The sequence below is a fragment of the Eublepharis macularius genome, chromosome 6 (assembly GCF_028583425.1).
Source record: "Eublepharis macularius isolate TG4126 chromosome 6, MPM_Emac_v1.0, whole genome shotgun sequence".
NCBI classification, from domain to species: Eukaryota; Metazoa; Chordata; class Lepidosauria; order Squamata; family Eublepharidae; genus Eublepharis; species Eublepharis macularius.
This window is the reverse complement of record NC_072795.1, coordinates 10763018-10784356: the sequence shown is the minus strand read 5'-3', so window position 1 is coordinate 10784356 and position 21339 is coordinate 10763018. Positions and strand designations below refer to the sequence as shown.

At 43.5% G+C, this 21339-nt stretch overlaps 1 protein-coding gene across 1 annotated transcript in view; it reads right to left on the bottom strand.

Moving 5' to 3' along the window:
* Positions 1–21339, bottom strand: part of LOC129331999 (cytochrome P450 2J2-like) — a 44303-nt gene that overhangs the window by 12731 nt on the left and 10233 nt on the right. The window contains exons 2-7 of the mRNA XM_054982738.1: positions 17523–17685; positions 15107–15256; positions 11802–11962; positions 5532–5708; positions 2542–2683; positions 30–217 (exon numbers count right to left, since the gene is read on the bottom strand). Coding sequence (XP_054838713.1) covers positions 30–217; positions 2542–2683; positions 5532–5708; positions 11802–11962; positions 15107–15256; positions 17523–17685 — 981 coding nt within the window. The remainder of the gene's footprint in view (positions 1–29; positions 218–2541; positions 2684–5531; positions 5709–11801; positions 11963–15106; positions 15257–17522; positions 17686–21339) is intronic.

Genomic DNA, 21339 nt, shown 5'->3' with positions numbered 1-21339 from the left:
AGAACTGTAGCTATAACAATTTTCCATACCTTAGGGATATGAGAACCCAGAATGTTTATATCCTTCAGACATAGTCTAGGAATCCCAGCTAATAAAACACACTTGAAACGCATGGCCTCATGAATCGTAGCAAATGTGTAGGGCACTTTCCTCCGATACTGATAGTCGATTGATTGTGTGGAACCAAAAGCTTCTTCTATCTCCTTCTGGACTTTTGCTGGTGAAAAGGATGGAGAATGTAAGTTTCATATTGGACAGTTCATTTGTCTGTGGAAAGTCAAGCAATCATTAAGAGATATTTATTCCATGTGACATAATTTCATATGGTTCCATTAAATAAATAGGAATATACGCTGAACTTTAGCAGTAGGTAGAGGAAGCTGATCTCTTAAGGGAGATACAATCAATCTGTGCTAGCACTATTGTACAAATCAGAAAAGAATCTAGAAATAAAAGAAGTGGAGGTGTCTAAACTAGGGATGTGCAATTTGGGTTTGGTAATCACTTAAAAATACTGAATTCTTCCTGATTAAGTGAAATTTGGTGTTACCAAACTCAAAAGGGAATACCAAATCAGTTGGTATTCCCAAACTGAAGTCTGCCAGTTTAATTTGGTTTGATTAGGTAAACTTTGGTAACCATGGCTGACCTGTTCCTTTGTTAAGGAAGAGGAAAGACATTTCCCCCACCTTCTTCCTTGATGGGAGGGGGGAGAAGGGAGAGTGAGTGAGGCAGAGGCTGAAGGGAGGGGGAATGATGAAGCGAGGGGGAGTGAATGACCAATGCTTGCAGAAGCTCTCCTTTGGCCAATTGGGATTCTCTAGAAGGAGAGTGTCTTTTTAAAATTGCCCTTCAAGGAGTTAAATTGGCAGGCTTGCCTGAGAGCAGCCTGCCTATTTTTTCTGTATGTGTGGTCTGGCTGCCTGGTGGAAATCTGAGACACTTCCTGCCTGCTTCTGGCTGTTGTCTCTCTCTACTCTCTGCTTTGAAGTGGATTGGATGTCGCTGCCGCTGCTGCACCTCGAGGACTTCAGTTGCTGCCTGGTTTGAGAGTCATAGACTCACTGGGTTTTCTCCGTCTTTGTGGGGAAGTGGTTGGCCTGGTGTCTGGGTGGGATAAGACTGGTGAAGAAAGGAAAGGTTTTTTTTTTTTTAGTTTGCAAAAACAGCTTTTTTGCTGTGTGTTTGTGGAGGGTGCTTTGGTTGGGCTTTTTGATTTTTGGCTTTTGAACTTGTTTACTGTTCATTTTATTGTTTCTTCTTTTTTGGAGGGAAGTCTTTTACCCCCCCGTCAGTTTTCCCCTTAGGAAATAATGGAGATTGGTTGGGGTACCATTTTTGAGGGGAGTGGGGCAATAACATGCTCCCAGGGGTCCAATATTTATGAGACTTGGGGGGATGGTGTCTGTAGAGTCTTTTGGGGTCTTTGTAGGTACCCTGCAAATTTGGTGAAGTTTTGGCAAAAATGTCCCCCACCACTGGCCACCAGATTGTCCTGAATTGAGTTTCCTATAGGAAATAATGGCTCAGTTTTATTGAATTTGCTCTGTATTACAAAAAAGAACTAGACAATCTATTCAATGTCTGGGGATTCCAATTTTTTTCCTCCAGTTTGATATTACCAAACTGAATTTGCTGAATTTTTTTTATTTGCACAAACCCATAGCCTAAACTCAAAGAAAGTTGATTGCTCTCTGCCTTGTCAATTTTAATGATTCACCCCTTGTGACTTTCTGATTGTGTATTGTTTAAAATGTATGGCATACATATGACAGTTGTGTATGGACTAATTTTTAGGTATTTGGAGACCCTTAATAGAAGCTTACATATAGACTTGTTGCCATTGTTGTTATATTTTGTTGCTGTTGTTTATCTGTTCTGTATAAAATAAAAAATTAAAAAAATAAAGTCCGCATGATGGATCCAGACACATGATCTGAGGATTATATATTCAGTTAGGCATCTGCACCAATCACAGAAAAAGAAAAGCAGACCACCAACAGCAATTCAAGGTTCCTACATGCTCAGGGACTCCCCAAGATGGAGGAAAACATGACTTCGTAAATTAACTGCAATACAAGAGTTATCTCCCCAAAATACGGACTGTTAAGAATAAGAATACTCTAGGAAGCAGTGGAGAGTCTAATAAAGTGAGAAGGAGTGGGAGGTGGAAATCAGTCTGTTCAATTTGGGAAGAGCTTATAGGTATCTGGAGGGGGAAAACTGGATATGTATGGGAACATTTCCAAATCATTTATCCTCTCCCTGATTCTTCACAGATCCCCCACTTGTGTTGATACCAGCCCCTTGTTACAAACTCATTACAGAAGTACTAAGAATTGTGAATTTTGTTCACACTGCACAATGGAATCAACAATGGAATCAGCTGCCTAGGGATGTGGTGGATTCCCAGTCTTCAAGGAGTGGCTGGACAAATACTTGTCATGGATACTTTAGGCAGTTCCTGCATTGGGCAGGGGGTTAGACTAGCTGTCAGGCCCCTTCCAACTCTAAGATTCTGTTATTCTAACTTTTGTTCACCTTGGACATCTTGATGAATCAACATGAGAAGCATTGTCCACTGCAAAGTGCTGCTGGTAGTGTCCGTTCCGGCAACAATGAGGTCAGAAATACTCTGAACCAGGTTCTCCTCATTATATGTTGAGGTGGGGTCATTCTTGCTCTGTTTTGGACAACAGGGGAAAAAATGAAAAGTCCTTGACAATGGTTTTATTCCCAATATACCATCCAAAGACTGCATAAATCAGCTAACTTTTCAGCCTACAATGGTGCAGGAGAAGCACCATAGCCAGACAGGCTAATGGGGAAGTTAAAAGATCCATGAGAAAAAAGAACAGAGAAGATCTACTGTGTTCTCTTTTGAAAAGAGAATTGGATTGTGTGGCTATAGGCATGAAGTATGCTTTTTCTATATTAATTGTGAATTCCTCTTAACTACAGCATCCCTGTGTTTGCAGCTATAGTTAGAATTGTTCAAGGAAGAAAAAGAGGATATTTGTTTCTACCTTTTGAATTCTTGAATATTCATGGAGTGGAGTTTTGAACTCACATTGTGATTGGGAGCACGGAACCAGAGAGTGTCTATAATTCTCTGTTTTCCAGTATGATTTGCAGGGAGGGGGGGGGTTGTTGTGTCTGCAATGTTACATGCTGTAGAGTATGAATTCCATCCATACATTCCAATGTGCCCCCCCCCATTTACAGCTCAGTCCTGGGAGGGGGTGCACAGGAAGAGCACTGGTTCATTTGAAATTTGGGCTGAAGGAGAGGGTTACGGATTCCATCAATGGCCAAAATGAGAATTAAATGGACTCTGTATTAGATCAATCCTGAACTCTCCCTTGAAGCTAAAATGAGAAAACTGAGGCTCTCATACTTTGGCCTCATCAGAAGACAAGACTCTCTGGAAAAGTCAATAATGCTAAGAAAAGTTAAAGGCAGTAGGAAAAGAGGAAGACCCAAAGTGAAACAGCTCACTAAAGGAAACCACAGCCTTCATTTTGCACGACCTCAGAAGGCTCTCAATGATAGGACTTTTTGGAGGGCATTCATTCATGCCATGAGTTAGAAGAGACTTGATGGCTCATAACACACACCCTCAAGATCCTTGAGGTGGTTCTAAAGATGCTGGACTTCCATCCTGAGAGGGAATGTAATACTGGCTCAGATGAGCTGCATTCACAAGTAGGGGTGTGCAATTCGGTATTCGGATTAGGTTAAAGTTACCGAATCAGGGCCGTTTCGGTTTTTTTCAGTATTACCGAAACGTTTTCTGAATACCGAAAAATTTCAGTAATACCGAAACAGAGATTGCTGAGACGATTCGGCCATTGTTTTCAATGAGAAAACCTTCTCCCGGCTTTCCGGGAGTCTGGGGGGGGGGGGTGGCATTTTCTGTCCAAAACACAATTGCTGTCAAAAACACTTTATTTCTTTAACTGCTTTAGGTTACACAGTAGGAGGGCAAAACAGGGCATGAAAGCAGTCTACTACACAAAATAACACAACTCACTTCACCATTTTTGACAGCAATTGTGTTTTAGTGATTCTCTGATGTGAAGTGAGTTGTGTTATTTTTTTGTAAGATACTGCTGGCATGCCCTTTGGTGTGACTCTCTGCTGTGTAACCTAAAGCTGTTCAAGAATTAAAGTGTTTTTGACAGGAATTGTGTTTTGGGTGATTCTTTAATGTGAAGTGAGTTGTGTTATTTTTGTGTAAGATACGTCTGGCACACCCTTTGGTGTGCCCCCCCTCTGTGTAACCTACAGCTGTTAAAGAAATAAAGTTTTTTTGACAGGAATTGTGTTTTTGTGATTCTCTGATATTAAGTGAGTTGTGTTATTTTTCTGTGTGGGGGACTGCTGGTGTAATGTGTCACAATGCTTTGCCTACTTGTACTTTGAAAGTGAGAAAATATTTTTAAAAAACTTTATTCAGTGTGTGCTTGTGTTTTATTCTTTGTTGTGCAGTTGGTTCCCATCATAGGGAACAATGGGGCTGGCTGGCCAGCCATCTCTGTAGGTGGTGGGGGAATTGGGGGGAGGGTGTCTGTGGTTCAAGTGCTCTTTCACAGGGACAAGCTCGCACTCAGGAGTGTGCCCACCATTGTGGCACCCCTGGGCTGCGCATAATTGCCCTGGGAAAGAGAGTTTAAAAGTTCCCATCACAGGGAACAATGGGGGACAGCTGGCCAGCCTGCTCCTGGGGTAGTGGCCGGTGTGGGAATGTTGAGGAGGGTGTCTTTGGGTCAGTGTGGGGCTGTGTGTGGGGTGGATTTAAAAGAGGGACTGTGCCTGTAGCCATAGATGCCACATTCCATGGGTTCCTGCTGTGGGAATTTCCCCATAACAGGAATCAATAGAAAGTGGCTGGCCACAGGACAGGGGAGGTTAGGTTTTGGGGAAGGTGTGTGTGGTATTTGGCAGTTTGGGTGCAGGTGGACTGTGGCTGTGGCCATTGGCAGCCCCAATCCCATGTGTTTCTGTGGTGTGGAAGTCTTCCCCACAGTAGAAAGACAAAGTGGTGTGGCAGGAGAACCACCTTTGGGGGGGCATAAAATGCCCCCCCCAAAGTGGGATCAGCTTGGGCCTTGATGGAGGGTGGGAGGACAGGTGGGAGATGGGCCCCTGAAGGTTGGGGGCATTTTGCATGCAAAATGCCACCCCAAGCCACCTAGAAAGAGGACTTGTTTTTCCCTATAGAGAACCATGGAGAGTGTAGGAGGATGGGGGCACCTTGTTTGGGGGGGCATAACATGGCCCCCCAAAGTCCAATATTTCTGAAACTTGGGGGATAGTTAGAAGAGAGTGAGGAGAAGGTCTCCACCAAGTTTGGTGTGATTCGGACAGATAATGCCCCCCCCAGACTCCCAGAAAGCCGGGAGAAGGTTTTCTCATTGAAAACAATGGCCGAATCAAGCCAAAACGCAAATACCGAAACGGTTTCCTGATTCAGTTAAAACCGAAACAGACAGGCCTTGCACACCCCTATTCACAAGGTGGATACTTACTTTCTCCATCTGAAGTATATAGTAATCGATGTAATCTCTTGGATCATGCTCTGCCAGTTGCCTTCTGTGCTTTTCTATCTCTTTCCTTGCATGTGAAAGCACAACATCTACAGCATCAAATGCCTTCTTGTATGGCCATGAGATATGTTTCATGATCCCTGGGAACATTTCATACAGCTGCAGGGAAAACAAAAGCAAATCCTGCACTTCAGTATACCGGCTGAACATCATGGTATGTATTAAACTCAAGGGCAAGCACATTAACTCTTAGGGCATTAACTATTGTTCAGGGGGCCAAATCTAGATCTGTGGATGCTGTCCTAATTTTTTGTTAGTTCTGAGTTACCAAAAATAAGATCACAAGGCAGCCAGTTTTAGTGGGGTTAGCAGGAATATGTTGCTTAATTCTCATTTGGAGGACCTCTTCAATGTCAGGCTATGTCATTACAGACCTGGTAGTCTGCCTCACTCCCTTCTGCAAGAAGACAAGGTCTTTTGATTTCAAAAGGTTTATTGTGAAAGACAGCATTCAAGGCCAGATGTACATAATCCAGGATTAGAGATCCTGCCCGACCAAAGTGTTGATAGGAATGAATCATAAAACGAAAGTGGTTACATTTCACACTCCCCAAGCCCAGCCTCCCCCCTGAGTTCGCACAGCAAAGCTTCTCAGAGGAACGTGGAGCTGGCCAAGGTCGAGCAGATAGATAAGGCAGCTTCCTTTCCCATGGATTCGGCTCCTTGCAGATGCTGGGGCCTAGAGGGAAAGAAGACTAAATACTACAGGATTAAACATGGCTGTACACAGGTTAAACAGACTCTGACATTCAACTGATCAATGATTTCTTCCATCAGATCAGGAGGTGGGGAACAAACCACAGCTGCCTGTAACCACATGTGGGATGCACCCTCCTCCTCCACTGACAGTTTGTTTTCTGCCCTCCACAAGGAATCGCAGGGATATTAAAGAAGCCTTGCTTTCCAGTATTTCAAGGACAGCTTTTACCTTAGTTTTCTTTCTTTCTTTCTTTCTTTCTTTCTTTCTTTCTTTCTTTCTTTCTTTCTTTCTTTCTTTCTTTCTTTCTTTCTTTCTTTCTTTCTTTCTTTCTTTCTTTCTTTCTTTCTTTCTTTCTTTCTTTCTTTCTTTCTTTCTTTCTTTCTTTCTTTTGGTACTTATACAAAAACTCCAATCACCACTCTCGACAGAAAAGAGGCATAATAAAAACATTAGTAGTTCACGGGTGGGATATGTGAACCACACTTTCTCAATGAGGAAATTAATCATCTAAACCATGCACTTCAAGCAAATGGCTACTCCAGAAATGAAATCAGAAGAGTGATTAAACCAAGGATAAATCAAACAACTAAGGAAAAACAGTCTCCCACAGGAAAAGTGTTTTTGCCATATATCAAAGGAATCACTGATCAGATGGGAAAGCTTATGAAAAAACACAGCCTACAAACAGTATTCAGACCCACCAGAAAAATACAACAGGTGCTACGATCAGCAAAAGACAGTAGAGACCCCCTCACATCTGCAGGAGTCTACCGCATACCCTGCAGCTGTGGACAAGTTTACATCGGGACCACACAACGTAGCATCCAGGCAAGAATAAAAGAACATGAAAGACACTGCAGACTTGGCCATCCAGAAAAATCAGCAGTGGCTGAACATAGTCAAACTGGACACAGTATCCTATTCTAGGACACTAAAATACTGGACAACACTTCCAACTACTTTGTCAGACTGCACAGGGAAGCCACGATGGGCTGCAGAAGTGGAAATTACTCTCCACATCAGTACGATAAACCACACAGTACTCGCCTGCGTTTCTGAGGTATACCAATACATAATTTTGTCACCAGGGGGGTGGCACAGCCTAAATGCACTGGACAGGACCAACAATAAACTTAATTCAATGCAGGACAAGTGTCATTGTCACACGACGGCAGAGTGGATCACCCTCCCAACTGTGATCCCCCCATCACTAGGGCAGGGAAATTTCCTTAGCAGTTTCCCCAGGGAGGATGGAAAAGGTGGCCCAAGATCTGGCCTCTGGAGTCACTGCAGCCATTGGGGAAAGGGGGAGCACCTTGAGACACACTTTCTGTCTGACCAGACCAGGCCCTCCAAAATCGTGCTCAATTTACTTATAGATAGCCAAGGCTGCACAATCCTTGCATAGCCAGCAGGGGACAGCAAAGACACCTGGCTGACCATGGCAGGTAGAAGATCCTCTCAACTCACAGCTTTACTTAGGGCCAAACTACTAGTGATGAATGACACTGGAATGGCAAGTGTATTCTTCCCTGTTCACTTGCCCTCCACTTGCTCTCCACTTGATTCACTTGCTGTTCAAGTGTCATTCATCACTTGTAGCTTGGCCCTTAGTGTATGCATGCAGCATATTTCAGGTGACCAGAATTTGCTGCTTGAAACAGAGATTATCAGACAAGGAGGAAGAGGAAATTGTCTTACGAAGGAAAAGAGGCAGCATATGCTTGGCCCAGGCACTGATTACATCAGGACGCCCTTCACTGCTTAACTATCAAATCAATTAGAGTGCTGGAATTCTTGGGTCCCCCCAGTGAACGAGAAACCCCCAAAGGGCCTAAGAAATGCCTCTCTGGAAGTAAAAGATCTGATTTAATGCCCCCCCCCCCGATTTTCTTTGGGATAAGATCAAGGAGGAATGGAGTTTATTTCAGGTTAGTGCCTGGTGCAGAGGACTCAAAACATGAGCAGAGTTACTTAAGAGCTGCTGAAAATTGCAAGAGTGATGGCACCCTGTGTAGGATTCCCAAGGCATCAGTGTACACTATGCGAGTTTTCGATGGCCACTTCCCTCGCTGCCGAAGCCTCCATCACGTGGGAAAGTGAACTGCTCAGTGAAATTTCAACCATAACTAAAAAACAAGGGGAATGCATTCATAGTTGATAGACCGCAGCCACCTTTATGATAGACACCAGTCTGTACTAGACATGGGCATGAACAGAAAAAAAGCCCGAACATGGTGTTCATTGTTCATTGCCATCCATGAACAACGAACAACGAACATTGATGAACATGACCTGTTCACGAACATGTTAATTTTTCATTGATCGTGGGGGCCAGCAGGCCCTCCTCCAGCCATCAAGATCCCTACTACACCACTCCCAGAAACCCTTCCTTGAGCAGGCAGCAGGAAAGGTAACAGTAATAAATAACAGCTTGGCCCAGAGCCTGGCAGCAGCCATGGAACTTGAAGGGGTAGATCCCACCACACACAGAGAAAATTCAAGCTCCAATGCACTCTCCCTGTCTCTCTCTCAAAATGCCAACAGCAACTGTCTCTCCTTCACTGTCTGCAAAACCAGAGCCAGGAGCCCCCTCCCCCCTGCTCTTTGCTTCCTTGTAACAAATTTGGAGCTCCACAGGAAGACCTGCCTATCAAGCTAAATTGGGCTTAGATTGGGGTTTCCAGGGCAACAGCAGAGCTCAGAGTTCAGGCAGTCCCTGCCTCCAGCTGCCAAGGGAATTGATTGCAGGTGCCAGACTCTGGCTTGATGAACAGCAACGAACGAGGCTTGCAACAACCACCTGTTCGTTTAGAATGGGGCCTCACAAACAGCTTGTTCGTGAACAGCTGATTGGGCTGTTCATGTGCCCATCTCTGTACTTGATGAAGTCTGCAGCTAGAGTTATGGCTTATGTGTTCTGGTACACCAAAATTTGTGGCAAAAATGCTTATCAATAGATACTGCTTCCAGAACCAGACTCACATAATCCACTTTCTCAGACACAATCTTTTGTGGATACTTGGATGTCCTGTGTGAAAGAATGATCAACACCCAGGGTGAGCTGTAAATAATTGCTCTGGACTGGTTTGAGCTGGTTTATTGAATTTTGTTTAATTCCATTTCACCCTGACACTCTTGTGTTTTATGGGCCGTTGACCCTTCATATTACAAAGCATCCTATTAAAAAGAGCTTCTGTCTGACATGTTGAAGGTTTACTATTAGAGTTATGTATAACCTCACACCCTGTCATTTTGTGTTTGGCTCCACCTCCCATGGCAGCCATTTTATGGTTTGCTTTTCCTTATGTGGCAGCCATTTTGTGACTGTTCCCAGCACCCTATGTCAGAATTCCAAGATTCCTACAGGACCAGATGTTTGGAGACCCTGTCCTAGGCCATGGATATGTCTGCTGCAATATCATTTTATTATTCTTTGAAGTGCTGCAGCATATGTCACCTTCAACCTCCCCCTTGTGTTGGAAGGGATGTGGGACTAGAGGGACGTATCTGCACTGCTGGTGGGACTGTGTCTACATCAAGCAGTTTTGGCGAGAAGTGCTTCGGTATATCAGCAGAATGACCAACTATCACCTCTTCAGCCTGAGGTGATATTACTAAATGATTGGCAGGATATTCCCATCCTGAAAGAAAGGAAATCTCTAATAGCACAATTGTTGGCAGTGGGTAAATCTGTTATTGCTGCAGCCTGGAAAAGCAAACAAAGCCCAACTATTTCCAATTGGCTGCTAAGGGTCTGGGACCAATTTGTTTTAGCAAAGCTAACAGATTACATCAAACAGCATGAGAATCCTAATTATATATCGCAATTCATTGAGTTTTGGTTCCCGATACTAGAATTCTTGAAAACGGATGAGTATATAACAAAACGTGTTAAACCTAAAGACTATTTCGATGTTTTACTCAGTGTGTAAGATCACTCCTAACCAGATGGTATAAGTCTCCATAACAATGCTTGTATACTCTTGTTTATACTACTACTATGTCTATCTGGACTGATATTGACTACTTGGCTTGTATGTTACTGTTGCTGGTTATTATATTTAATAAAATTGTTTTTTTTTTTAAAAAATATTCTTTGAAGTGCCAGCAGACTTTTTTATTTTCGCAAGTAATGATTTACACAGCTACCTTGTCTGAGCATAGATTTTGAAGGGAAAGTCCATAGTGGAAGGCTTTCAAAAGGGTATTGTCATGTATTCAGTGAAATGGACAGAATATTCTGACAGAGAATCCTTTCATATTCCGATTGTACTAAGTCATTGGAAATTCTCCAGGTTCTTTATAATAAGAGAGGCACTTCCAATTCAGGGACATTGAATCAGGTCTTAAGTCCCCTCTGAGGATCTTTAATGAACATATGGTTGCTGCATTAGAATTTTCTCAGAACATGTGGCATCCGTGTGCATCCATACTTCCTTGCTGTGACAGGGCAACAAGGGATGTCACAACGGCCAGAGACAGAACTCTACTTGGCTTCTCTTTCCTTGAATCTCAGGGTATCACCTTTTCTCATTCTCGAATTCAACCCCCTCCCTTCCGCCAATATTATCCCAAACATTTCCTGCGTCATCTCTTAAGGATACTTTGTCCCAAATCAGAGACTCCTCAGCTCCTGTCAGCTTTTTCCCAGGAGTTTTTTTTTATTATTAAAGCCACTCTACCACCTTTTTGTTATGAAGTGCTAGGAACCTGGTTCTCTTTGCATTCAAGTGAAATTATGTCTCTATTTGTATAGGTTTGGCTTGTCGGAGAAACTTAACAAATCTAAGCTGTGGCTCAGTGATAATGTTAGGTGGGTGGCTGTGTTGGTCTACAGTAGAACAGCAGGATTTGAGTCCACTAGCACCTTAAAGACCAAAAAGAATTTCAGTGTAAGCTTTCAAGAGTCAGAGCTCCCTTCTTCAGACAAAATCAAAAAGAGTCCAACCAACTTTATTGTAGCATAAGCTTTCGAGAATCACAGTTCTCTTCGTCAGATGCATCTTCAGACAGGAAGGTAAGTTTTTGAGAGTCAGAGCTCTCTTCGTCAGCGAGGAAGGTAAGCTTTCAAGAGGCAGAGCTCCCTTCTTCAGACCCGAAAGTATGCTTTTAAGAGTGAGAGCTCCTGTCCTCAGAGTTTCCCTTCTTTGTGTCTGAAGAAGAGAGCTCTGACTGAAAAACTTGTCAGTCTCTAAGGTGCCACTGGACTCCAATCCTGCCGTTGAGTGATAATACGTTTGGCTTGCAAGCAGAAGTTTGTGGGTTTAATCACTGGCATGTTTATTAGGTGATTTGAAAGGAAGTCACCTGCTTGTAAACCTGGAGAGCTGCTGCCAGCCTGAGTAGACAATACTGACCTTGCGGGACCAGTGTTCTGACTGAGCTAAGGCGGTTTTGTGTATAAGCCCTTCCTCCCAGCACTACCCCAACCATGCATTGACACCCCGCAAACTCTGCCCAAGACAACAAGAAAGCAAAAAACTACTCACAACATGAAAGAAAGAACTTCCAAATTTTAGGCTATAATCAGCGGCATCCATCAGCTGGAGAAATTCCTCATCCTCAACAGAATACCGGTGTCCAAAAACCAGAGCGCATACTACATTGGAAACTGCATTAACGAGGTGTATTGAAGGGTCGATTGGCTGCCCTGCAAACAAAGGCATATGTAAACATTGACAATTGTTTTACCTCTCCTGTTAATACAGAGGGTCAGATTCTTAAATAGGGAAATGTTCAACGCAAGAGGGCCTCTCTTGATTTGCCCCCTTCCTACTTCTTGGGGTCAGATATGTAATCAAGAGTTAGATTTGCACAGCAAATGAAATGGGCATGCCATTTAGGAATAAAGTTCATACTAAGCTTTTTGCTTTGGAAAAGAAATTAGTTATTGTAGAGAAACTCCATACTGGTTAGGAAAGAGCAGCATTAACATTTGAGAAATCTATCTAGGATGGACAGAGATTGCTTTCGAAGTGGTTAGACAAAGAGCTAAGCTACAAGCGACGCCTGACACAGGTTGGACACTTGTCAGCTTCCCTCAAGTTTTGATGGGAAATGTAGGCCTCCTGGTCTTGCAGCTGTAACGGAGAGCCAAGCTGTAAAACCAGGGCGCCTACATTTCCCATCAAAACTTGAGGTAAGCTGACAAGTGTCCAACCTGTGTAAGGCGTCACTTGTAGCTTGGATCAAAGAAAGAGGGCAGAGAGAGCAGGTTAGTCTGGAAGAAAAGAAGTTCCCTTAGAATAGCAATCTTGAAAAAAAATGGGACAGCAGTGGAGCAGACAACAGAAAGATGCCCAAACTCTTGAGTTATCCATCTTCCTAGCTCTACTGCCCTTTCTGAAGTCCTGGTGTGTGCTAGAACTTCTCTCCAACAAGATAAAGCTTCACTTCTGTTTCATGCGGTTCCTTTATCACTAAACCAAATATTATGCTACTGAAGTTTGATCCTTTCTGTAAGAGGCAGCAGCTTAGTATTAATTGCTTAATATAGGTCGTGTTTTTTAGAAAGAGATGTAACAAATAGTAATGGACTTTAGGTGAATATCTCATAGAACAGTGTAACTCTTTAATATCTTGGATAAGGATGTATTGCTGGGGACAACGATTAAGATAATCCATACGATGGTATTCCCCATTATTATTGTTATTACATTTATTTATAGTCCACCTTTCTCATTGAGTTCCAAGGTGGATTATGCAGTACAAGTGAAAATACAATATAACGAACAGCTAAGACATTCACTGAGAAAAGTACAGTCATGAAAACAGGACTTTCAGAGAAAGAGATAAAATAGGGTATGGTAGCAGAAAATTTGAAAAACAAGATGTGAAAGTTAGACAATGAAGTAAGCTGACAGGAAGAAATTTGACTCATTCAAAATGTGGTGTTGAAAGAGAATGTTATGGGTTATCATCAATAGCCCAAAAGACAAATAAGTGGGTTCTAGGTCAAATCAACCCTGAATTCTCCCAACAACAACAACAATGATGACAACAACAACGTTTGGTTTATATACTGCCCTTCAGGATAACTTGCTGCCCAATCAGAGCAGTTTACAAAGTATGTTACCGTTAACCCCACTCTTCTGCTCTGCAACTGGGCTGCGGACCACGAGAGCTGCCTCACCTGAGCCCCAGCTCATGGTGCACTCACTCACTCAACTGAGTGCACAGCAAGCTGGGGTTTGGCTGGGGCGCCTGCTCTTCTGCTCCGCAGCTGGGCTGTGGAGCATGAGAGCCACCTTGCCCAAACCCAGCTTCCTGTACGCTCAGCTGAGCATGCAGAGAGCTGGGGCATGGCTGGGGCATTTGCTCTCCTGCTCCGCAATCAGGTTGTAGAGCATGAGAGCTGCTTCATCCTAACTGGGGCTTGGCTGGGACGTCTCTCGTGGTGTGCAGCCCGGCTGCGGAGCAGGAAAGCAGGCGCCCCAGCCAAGCCATGGCTCAGCATGTTTAAGCTGAGCCGGGGTGGGTATGAGTCTGCTCTCCCCTACCATGCCTTACTCCTGGGGAGGCAAGTCCTGCCTCACCCTGGGAAGAGTGGTGTGGAGATGGGTGGTTGAAGGGGCGGCATGGGGGGAGGCTTGTCTGCAAGAAGATATAGTAATGCAGAAATGTTACTACATATGCTCAAAGTTTTTAAAAAAGGGTGTGGTGCAAATTGAAGTCCTACTTTACACTGGGAAAAGTAGGGTGGGGTGGGTGGTTGTCAGGAGGGCTGCAGAGCGGCCAAAAAAATGGCAGAAAAGGAGTTCAGAGAGCTGAGTTTGGTGGGTGTGGCAAAATGAGGTCCTGCCTTACCCTTATGGAAGAGTGGAGTGGAGGTGGGTGGTTGAAGGGTGGGCATGGGGGGCCTTATCCATCAGAAGATGTAGAAATATTACTATGCATGCTCAAAGTTAAAAAAACTGGTGGTGATGTGCACTGCAATGCCATGAAAGCCTGAAACTGAACAGAGGCAGGTCTGAAAGGAATAACAAGAGGCCAAATCGAAACTGCTGGGAAGTGTGAAAGGATCGGTGCCAAGCCGAAGCCACTGTGACTGCTCAAAGGTGGTGCTTTAAACCATGAGTGTGAAAGGGGCCACAGTTGTTATTATCCCCAAAACAAAATACCCTGTGAGGTGGGTGGGGCTAAGAGAGCTCCAGAGAGCTGTGACTAGCCCAAGGTCACCCAGCTGGCTTCAAGTGGAGGAGTGAGGAATCAAACCCGGTTCTCCAGATTAGAGCCCTGCACTTTTAACCACTACACCAAACCGTGTAGTGGATCTACATGGAAGTACAGCCTATTTTATTTAATGAGGATTACTCCCAGGAAAAGTTTTTTTAGGACCATAGCTTTACTGTATCAAAATACATCCTGGAAGGGGTTTTCTGTCACAGGGATCTTCAAGGAAGAAGTGCAACATATTTGTGTGAGTTATTGGGAAGTATTGTCCCATAGTCCTGCTTCTGATTAGAGTCATCAGTGCTACCTGGGGGAAATGTGGTTTTTCATTTGGACACGCAACAATCAGTATAAGAATCCATCAAGCTGCCTTGTGACTTGGGGGAATTGGACACGCAGACTAGTCAGGGCATCTGAACATGGAAAACCTCCCGAAGAGTTGTTGTATTGCAACAAAAAGAAACAGCTCTGAGATACCTTAAAAGTGATAGTTTGAAGCATATGGAAAATACAGTGCTAAAATATTTTATAGATACAAGAAAGTAATAGTTAAGGAGAAAACCTACACAAAAGATCTCTGCAAAGAGCCAGCATGTGCTAGTACAATCCCAGGAAAACATACCCTTTGCACGTGCAAAAGTCTCAACAAGCTGTTGGGCCTCCTCTTGTACTTGGTTCTCCACACCTTTCTTCCCGAGCCCCAGCTTCCGCAGGGTAACTAGCCCAAACTTCCTCTGCTGCTTCCAGGTGTGACCATTTGAGAATACGATACCTGAGGCCATGGAGGATCAATAAAAACATTCATGTTAACCATGTCAGTCTACAAGCTGTGGAATCTACTGTAGTTTCTGTCTCAGTGTTCCAGAGTTTTTATTGAATCCATTGGCTAGCTAGTTATCTTTGAGACCCGAACCACACGATATGAATTACACATGAATGACACGAAAACTTACTTACACATGTTCCAACCTTGTTTTCAATGGCAAGTGCCAGGACTGCGGGACCTCCATCGAACCCGTGTTCGCGGTGGCATGGGTTTTCTCCGTATAGCTCCAAGATATGCCATTATGCATCTCCACTTTGCACAGATAGGAAGCGGAAGATATAGGAAATAAGGACACTCTGCATTGCCGACTTACTGATTGTGACCGTGTACATGCGCCATCATGGCTACACTGGAGCAGAAAATTTTGAATGCGTGCCTGGACCAAGACACATGCTCATCAATAGAATGCTGGACATGGGCATTTGGGGGAAGACAGGACTCCTGACACTCGCTTGGTCTCGTGTAATTTGTATCGTGTGGTTTGACTCTAAGGTTCAGAGTGTGCACATAGGGAGCAATGTATGGTGGGAAGTGTCAGAATGGTGGGAAGTGTCAGAATGCCACTTGGCAGCTGAGCTGAAGAAACACCTGAGATATGGCATTGTGAACCCCCAGTTTTCCACAAGGTTTCCCATGGATCTGGAGGAGGGAACAGAACACTGACTTTCCTGACCTCTCCCCCATGGGAGTGGGGGGGGCAGGATGCCAACTCTCAGCTGAGTTGGGAAATTTCAGAGGAGGGCTCAGAACACTGACTCTCAGCCTATCTAGGGAGGCCAAGTCTCTGTGTTTGGTGGGGGACCTCTCATCCTTGCCAGCTCTCCTTGCCACTGTTTAGCTGGGTAGCAGGGAAAACATTCTGGGAAAAATGGAGCAAGGATGATCAATGCTGCTGGCAACACCACAACATTACTGGATGAGATGACTGGAAGTAAAAGAATTGAATCATACAATGATCTAGCATGAGCCCCATCATTAAGCCATAAAATTTTGGGTGAATATTAGAACTTCCCCCACTAGGTGATGATATCACTTTCAGGTCACACCGGAAATATTATCTCTGAAATACATACTGGAAATATTACTTTGGCAGCTACCCGCCCCCAAAGTCTCCTGCCAGTTGCCAGCCTCCTGTTGGCAACCCCAATTTGGGCTGTACAACATCACTCACTTGGGCACATGCAACCTGCAGGTTGTATGTTGTGCATCTGTGATCTAGACTCTCTTTTATGGCATTAGTCCCATATATAAACATCGTATTCATAAAACAGGGTAGACATCTTTCGAATGTACTTTGTGTCCCTTTCTCATAACAGCTGTGCAGTGCCTGACTCACTGTGACTGTTATTTCCCCATCCTCATGGTTTCTGCCCCCTTCCTCTTCGGCACACAATCTCTGCCATCTCCATTTAAAAGGACCAGACAGTACGTGATGCAGAGGACCTGTGTTTCAGATTCTGGAGAGCTGCTGCCAGTCAGAGCAGACAATACTGAGCTAGATTCAACTGTATTCTGACTCAGTAAAATGCAGCTTCACACATATTCACAGAACAGCTCTTTGTACCTTTTCAGGCCTGCAGCAATTTTTCTTCCTTTAAACACCTCCTCAAAATCCATATTTTCCCAAGACCTTTCCCAGGTCACAAAAGTATCACCCCCCCCCCCCTTATCTGCCAGCTTCACTTTAAAGCTAATGCAACCACACAGGCGACAATCGTGGTGCCATCTAACCTAGAGGATAAATGCTGGTCAGTTTCTGTTCTGAAAGGTGTAGCCTCCTACATCCCTGAGCAGAGGGCGCACAGTTTCCCCACAGTCCCGTCCCCTGCTGCAGCGTGGTGTGAGCCTTGAAAATATCACACTGCCAGGATCTCAGGAGCTGCACAGAGGAACAGCTGTGAGAGTCAGAGGGCTGGAGGGAGGGAGGAGAATGGGATGAAATTGCCGCCTCCCCTCTGCGGAACAAGAAGCAGCAGTGATAGTCCCTCCTTACTCCATACCACCACCCCATGCATCTTGGGACTGACGCCTCCAGGGAACTGAGAGCCCTGCAGCAATGGAGGGGAGTGCTGGAGAATGACACCCTCTGCATATGGCATGGTATGATATTACCATCCTTTGGTAACTTTCCTTTGATGATTTCTTTCTTTCCTTTCCTTTCTGTGATTTCTCTAGATGGAAGACAAGTAAAAACCTTTTTACAAAAACTTACCCTTTTCTTTGGTTACAACTTTAAAGAAAGGGGTCACTGGTCGTCCAGCGAAGTTTTCTGAATTCTTTACCAACGCGTCTTCCACTGTTTCAAATCCAGACAATACTACTATAGGCTCAGGTCCTCCCCATACAGTGTAAATGTTTCCATAGCGCTTTGCTGCCTGAAGTTTGGATGGAAACAGATAAATGTTATATTCAAACTAATGTGATGTTTTCTTAGGATCTTTTTCAAGTCAGCATATTGGCACTCCTCTGTGGTTGTGTTGTCATGTGTTTTTGTGCTTATATTTATTAATTTGCATTAATTATAATCCACCTTTCTCACTGAGACTCAAGGCGGATGACACAGTGTAAGTCAATGCAATCAACATTACAGATATTCAATAAACAATGAAATAGGATATGCAAATAAAAATCTGTAGAGATTTGAAAACAAGCAGACGTATGATGTAGAGCTGAAACAGGACACAAACAATAAAACCTGGCATAATAAAAATGGATAAATTATCCAATAGGAACATACTTACTACAACAGACAGTACATAGTAGTGTGAGACAGTACATAGTCGTGTCGGCTATTGTCACTAACCCTTTACAATTATTTATTTATTTATTTATAGTCCGCCTGTCTCACTGAGACTCAAGGCGGATTACACATTGTGATATTAGTACAGTTGATATCAAGAACATTTCCATAAACAATGCCATAGGGTAAACACAGCAAGAATGAGCAAGAATCCAATACAGAGTTGAAGAAATGCTGAAATAGAACATAAACAATTCTAGGGCTGGGAACTGAAGAAGTGAGCTGTGACTCATGAAAACTCATACTCCAATTTTGTTAGTCTTATAGGTGCTCTTGCTCTTTTTTTCTCCCAGGTCAATGAGCCTTCACACTTATAGCAACTAGAGGCCCTTCAAAGTTGGAAAAGGCTAGGATGAACATAGCTGATGTTATCAGCGTCTTTATTTGAAAAAACTGAGAGCCCATTTGATGTAGTGGTTAAGAGCAGAGGGACTCTAATCTGGAGAACCAGATTTGATTCCCCACTCCTCTGCTTGAAGCCAGCTGGGTGACCTTGAGTCAGTCACAGTTCTTCTGGAGTTCTCTCAGCCCCACCCACCTCACAGGGTGATTGTTGTGGGGATGATAACAGCAGCAGCAGCAACAACAATGACATTCAATTTATATACCACCCTTCAGGACAACTTAATGCCCACTCAAAGTGGTTTGCTCGGGGCGTTAAGCTGTCCTGAAGGGTCGAATATAAATCAAATGTTTATTACTGTTACTGTTACTGTTACTGTTACTGTTACTGTTACTGTTACTGTTACTGTTACTGTTACTGTTACTGTGCTGTAGTCCCAGCTTAGAAAGTCTGTGTATTAGTGTAAGCAGAAATATGTACTGCTCCTTTAAGAATAGGTACTCATGGGAACAATAGTTCAACTCTCCCGCCTAGAAAAGTGGGACATTTGAGTCCTTTATTGCTGGTCTTCCTGTTGGAAATATGAGTTTATTATTCCTTTTCCCCTCTTTGTAACTTCTTCACTCTCAAGCAAGGACAGAAAGCCATCATGATTTTACCACAGTCCATAAATAAATCTGGCTGAATAAAGATGAATCTACTCAGTTTTAACTATGGCCATTTCCACACAGCTTACCTTCTTTCGGAAAACAGTGTCTTCACGCGCGAAATCACGCGAGAAGACGCATGAATGGTGGGGGACAGAAGATGGAAGAGACATATCCGGCTAGGATAGACTGATGCACCCAGTGGGAAGGGGGGGTACAATATGCATATTGATGGCACCTAAGTCCGAAACTCTGTACCAGCTGGGCGAGGGGACGCATATATACGTTAAATAGCAGGGGGGAGAGTATTGCCCCTTGAGGGACACCACACACCAACAGGTGGTGGGATGACAATTTCTCTCCTAGTGCCAACCTCTGTCCCTGACCATAGAGAAAATAGACAAACTATTGCAAGGCTGTCCCTCGAATCCCCACATCAGCAATATTACTATTACTATTACTATTACTATTACTATTACTATTACTATTACTATTACTATTACTATTACTATTACTAGAAACAGAGATAGCTGATAGGAGCACATATTTAAAAAACAGATAGTATGTAAGGCAACATAGTGGTGAAGTTTATGGTCCCTAACTCATTAGTGAATCATCTGAGACCCCCTCTGTACAATACAAAAGCCTTTTTGAATAATTCAGTTTTGCATCGTTCGTGGAAATCTCGGAGAGTGGGGGCTCTGCTGACCTCCTCAGGCAGTATTCATCTTTTTGAATAATTTTTTTTACAGTACAGCCCTATTAATATGTGTAAAAAAGCCATCCTGAATAATTCCATTTTGCACAATTTATGGAAAGCCAGGATTATTTATATGTTTTATCAAACTGCTTAAATGTTTTATACATACTTATATTAGCTTGATGCCTGTGCTTCACTACGGTATTTAACTACTTTAAATCTCATTATAATACTTATGGGTATATGGCCGTTTCCACACGCGTTGAATAATGCACTTTCAATGCACTTTAGTTATCCTTTAGAAGTGGATTTTTTGTTCCACACATGGAAAATCCGTTATAAATGTGCACTAAAGCGTATTGAAAGTGGATTATCTAACGTGTGTGGAAATATGTAACATTTTTTGGTTTGTGGATTTTTTTAAAGTTGGTTTTGTAGTATAATAGCATAGTACCCCGCACTTCACAGAAGTGTTTGAATAAAATGGAGCATGTTGATGCCTAAAACTGATGAAGTGAATTTTGAAATGTAACATTTATTGAAGAGAATTTTAGAAGGAAAAGAGTGTAGTGCAATAAATAAAGTGAAAAATACATACAACTTTTTTTTCTACTGAAGGACCTCCTTGTAAACCTCATTGGTGGTTTCCCCCCACTTTGGAGCCCCCACTTTGAGGAGAAGCTTGTGGGTTGGGAAGCAAGGAGGGCTGAGCATGTTGAGGAACTCCACAGGGTAGTGGACTGCATCATCCATTTGCATTGCTGAGTCCACAAATCTGTACTCCATTTCTGCCCCTTCTAGGGAGTTAAGTTGTGTTTCATTAATGATGGCAGCTTTGCCATTCTTGGGGGTCAGAATGGCATGCTTGCACAGCCCGTCCATGGACTTCTCCACGATAATGATGATATCAGGGTATATCGTGGCTGTTAGGTCTGCTAGGGTCATCACTACTACTGTGCCCAGGCCTGCAGGAATGGTCACCTTTCCCTTGGATGTGAGACTTGCTGGTACTTGCCCACTGGTGCTCAGTGCACCACAGGAGTACGATGTGCATATTTCTTTGCCACATTTCTAAGTTGCTTCCTCCTTTTAGCATTGGTATATCTTGCACAACGTCTGCCAGGAAGCTTCTTGGGGGCAGTAAGAGGTGATGACTGCAAGAGGTGTGAGGTGGAGTTGGACTGAGGGAGGGGTGGTGTGGTGGACACTTCAGCAGGTTCCTGTGAGAGGTTTGCATTGAAATGACTCCAAGAAAGGTTGTGCACCCTCTCCCCATGAACATTTAAAAACTCAGCTGCCATACTGACTTTTATATAAAATCCCTTTTCAGGAGTCTTGTACTGTCTTTCTTCAACTATCTGCAGTTTCCTTGACCTCATTTTTACCTCAGAACACAGAGTTCCACAGCTGACCCATCAACCTGCCAGCCACACAGAGAGATTGGCACCCTAGAAGGGAGGTGTATTTTTACCTCAGGACACGTTCAATGACTGGTAATCTTTGAATGTGTCCTGAATACTGCATGTGTCCTGAATACTG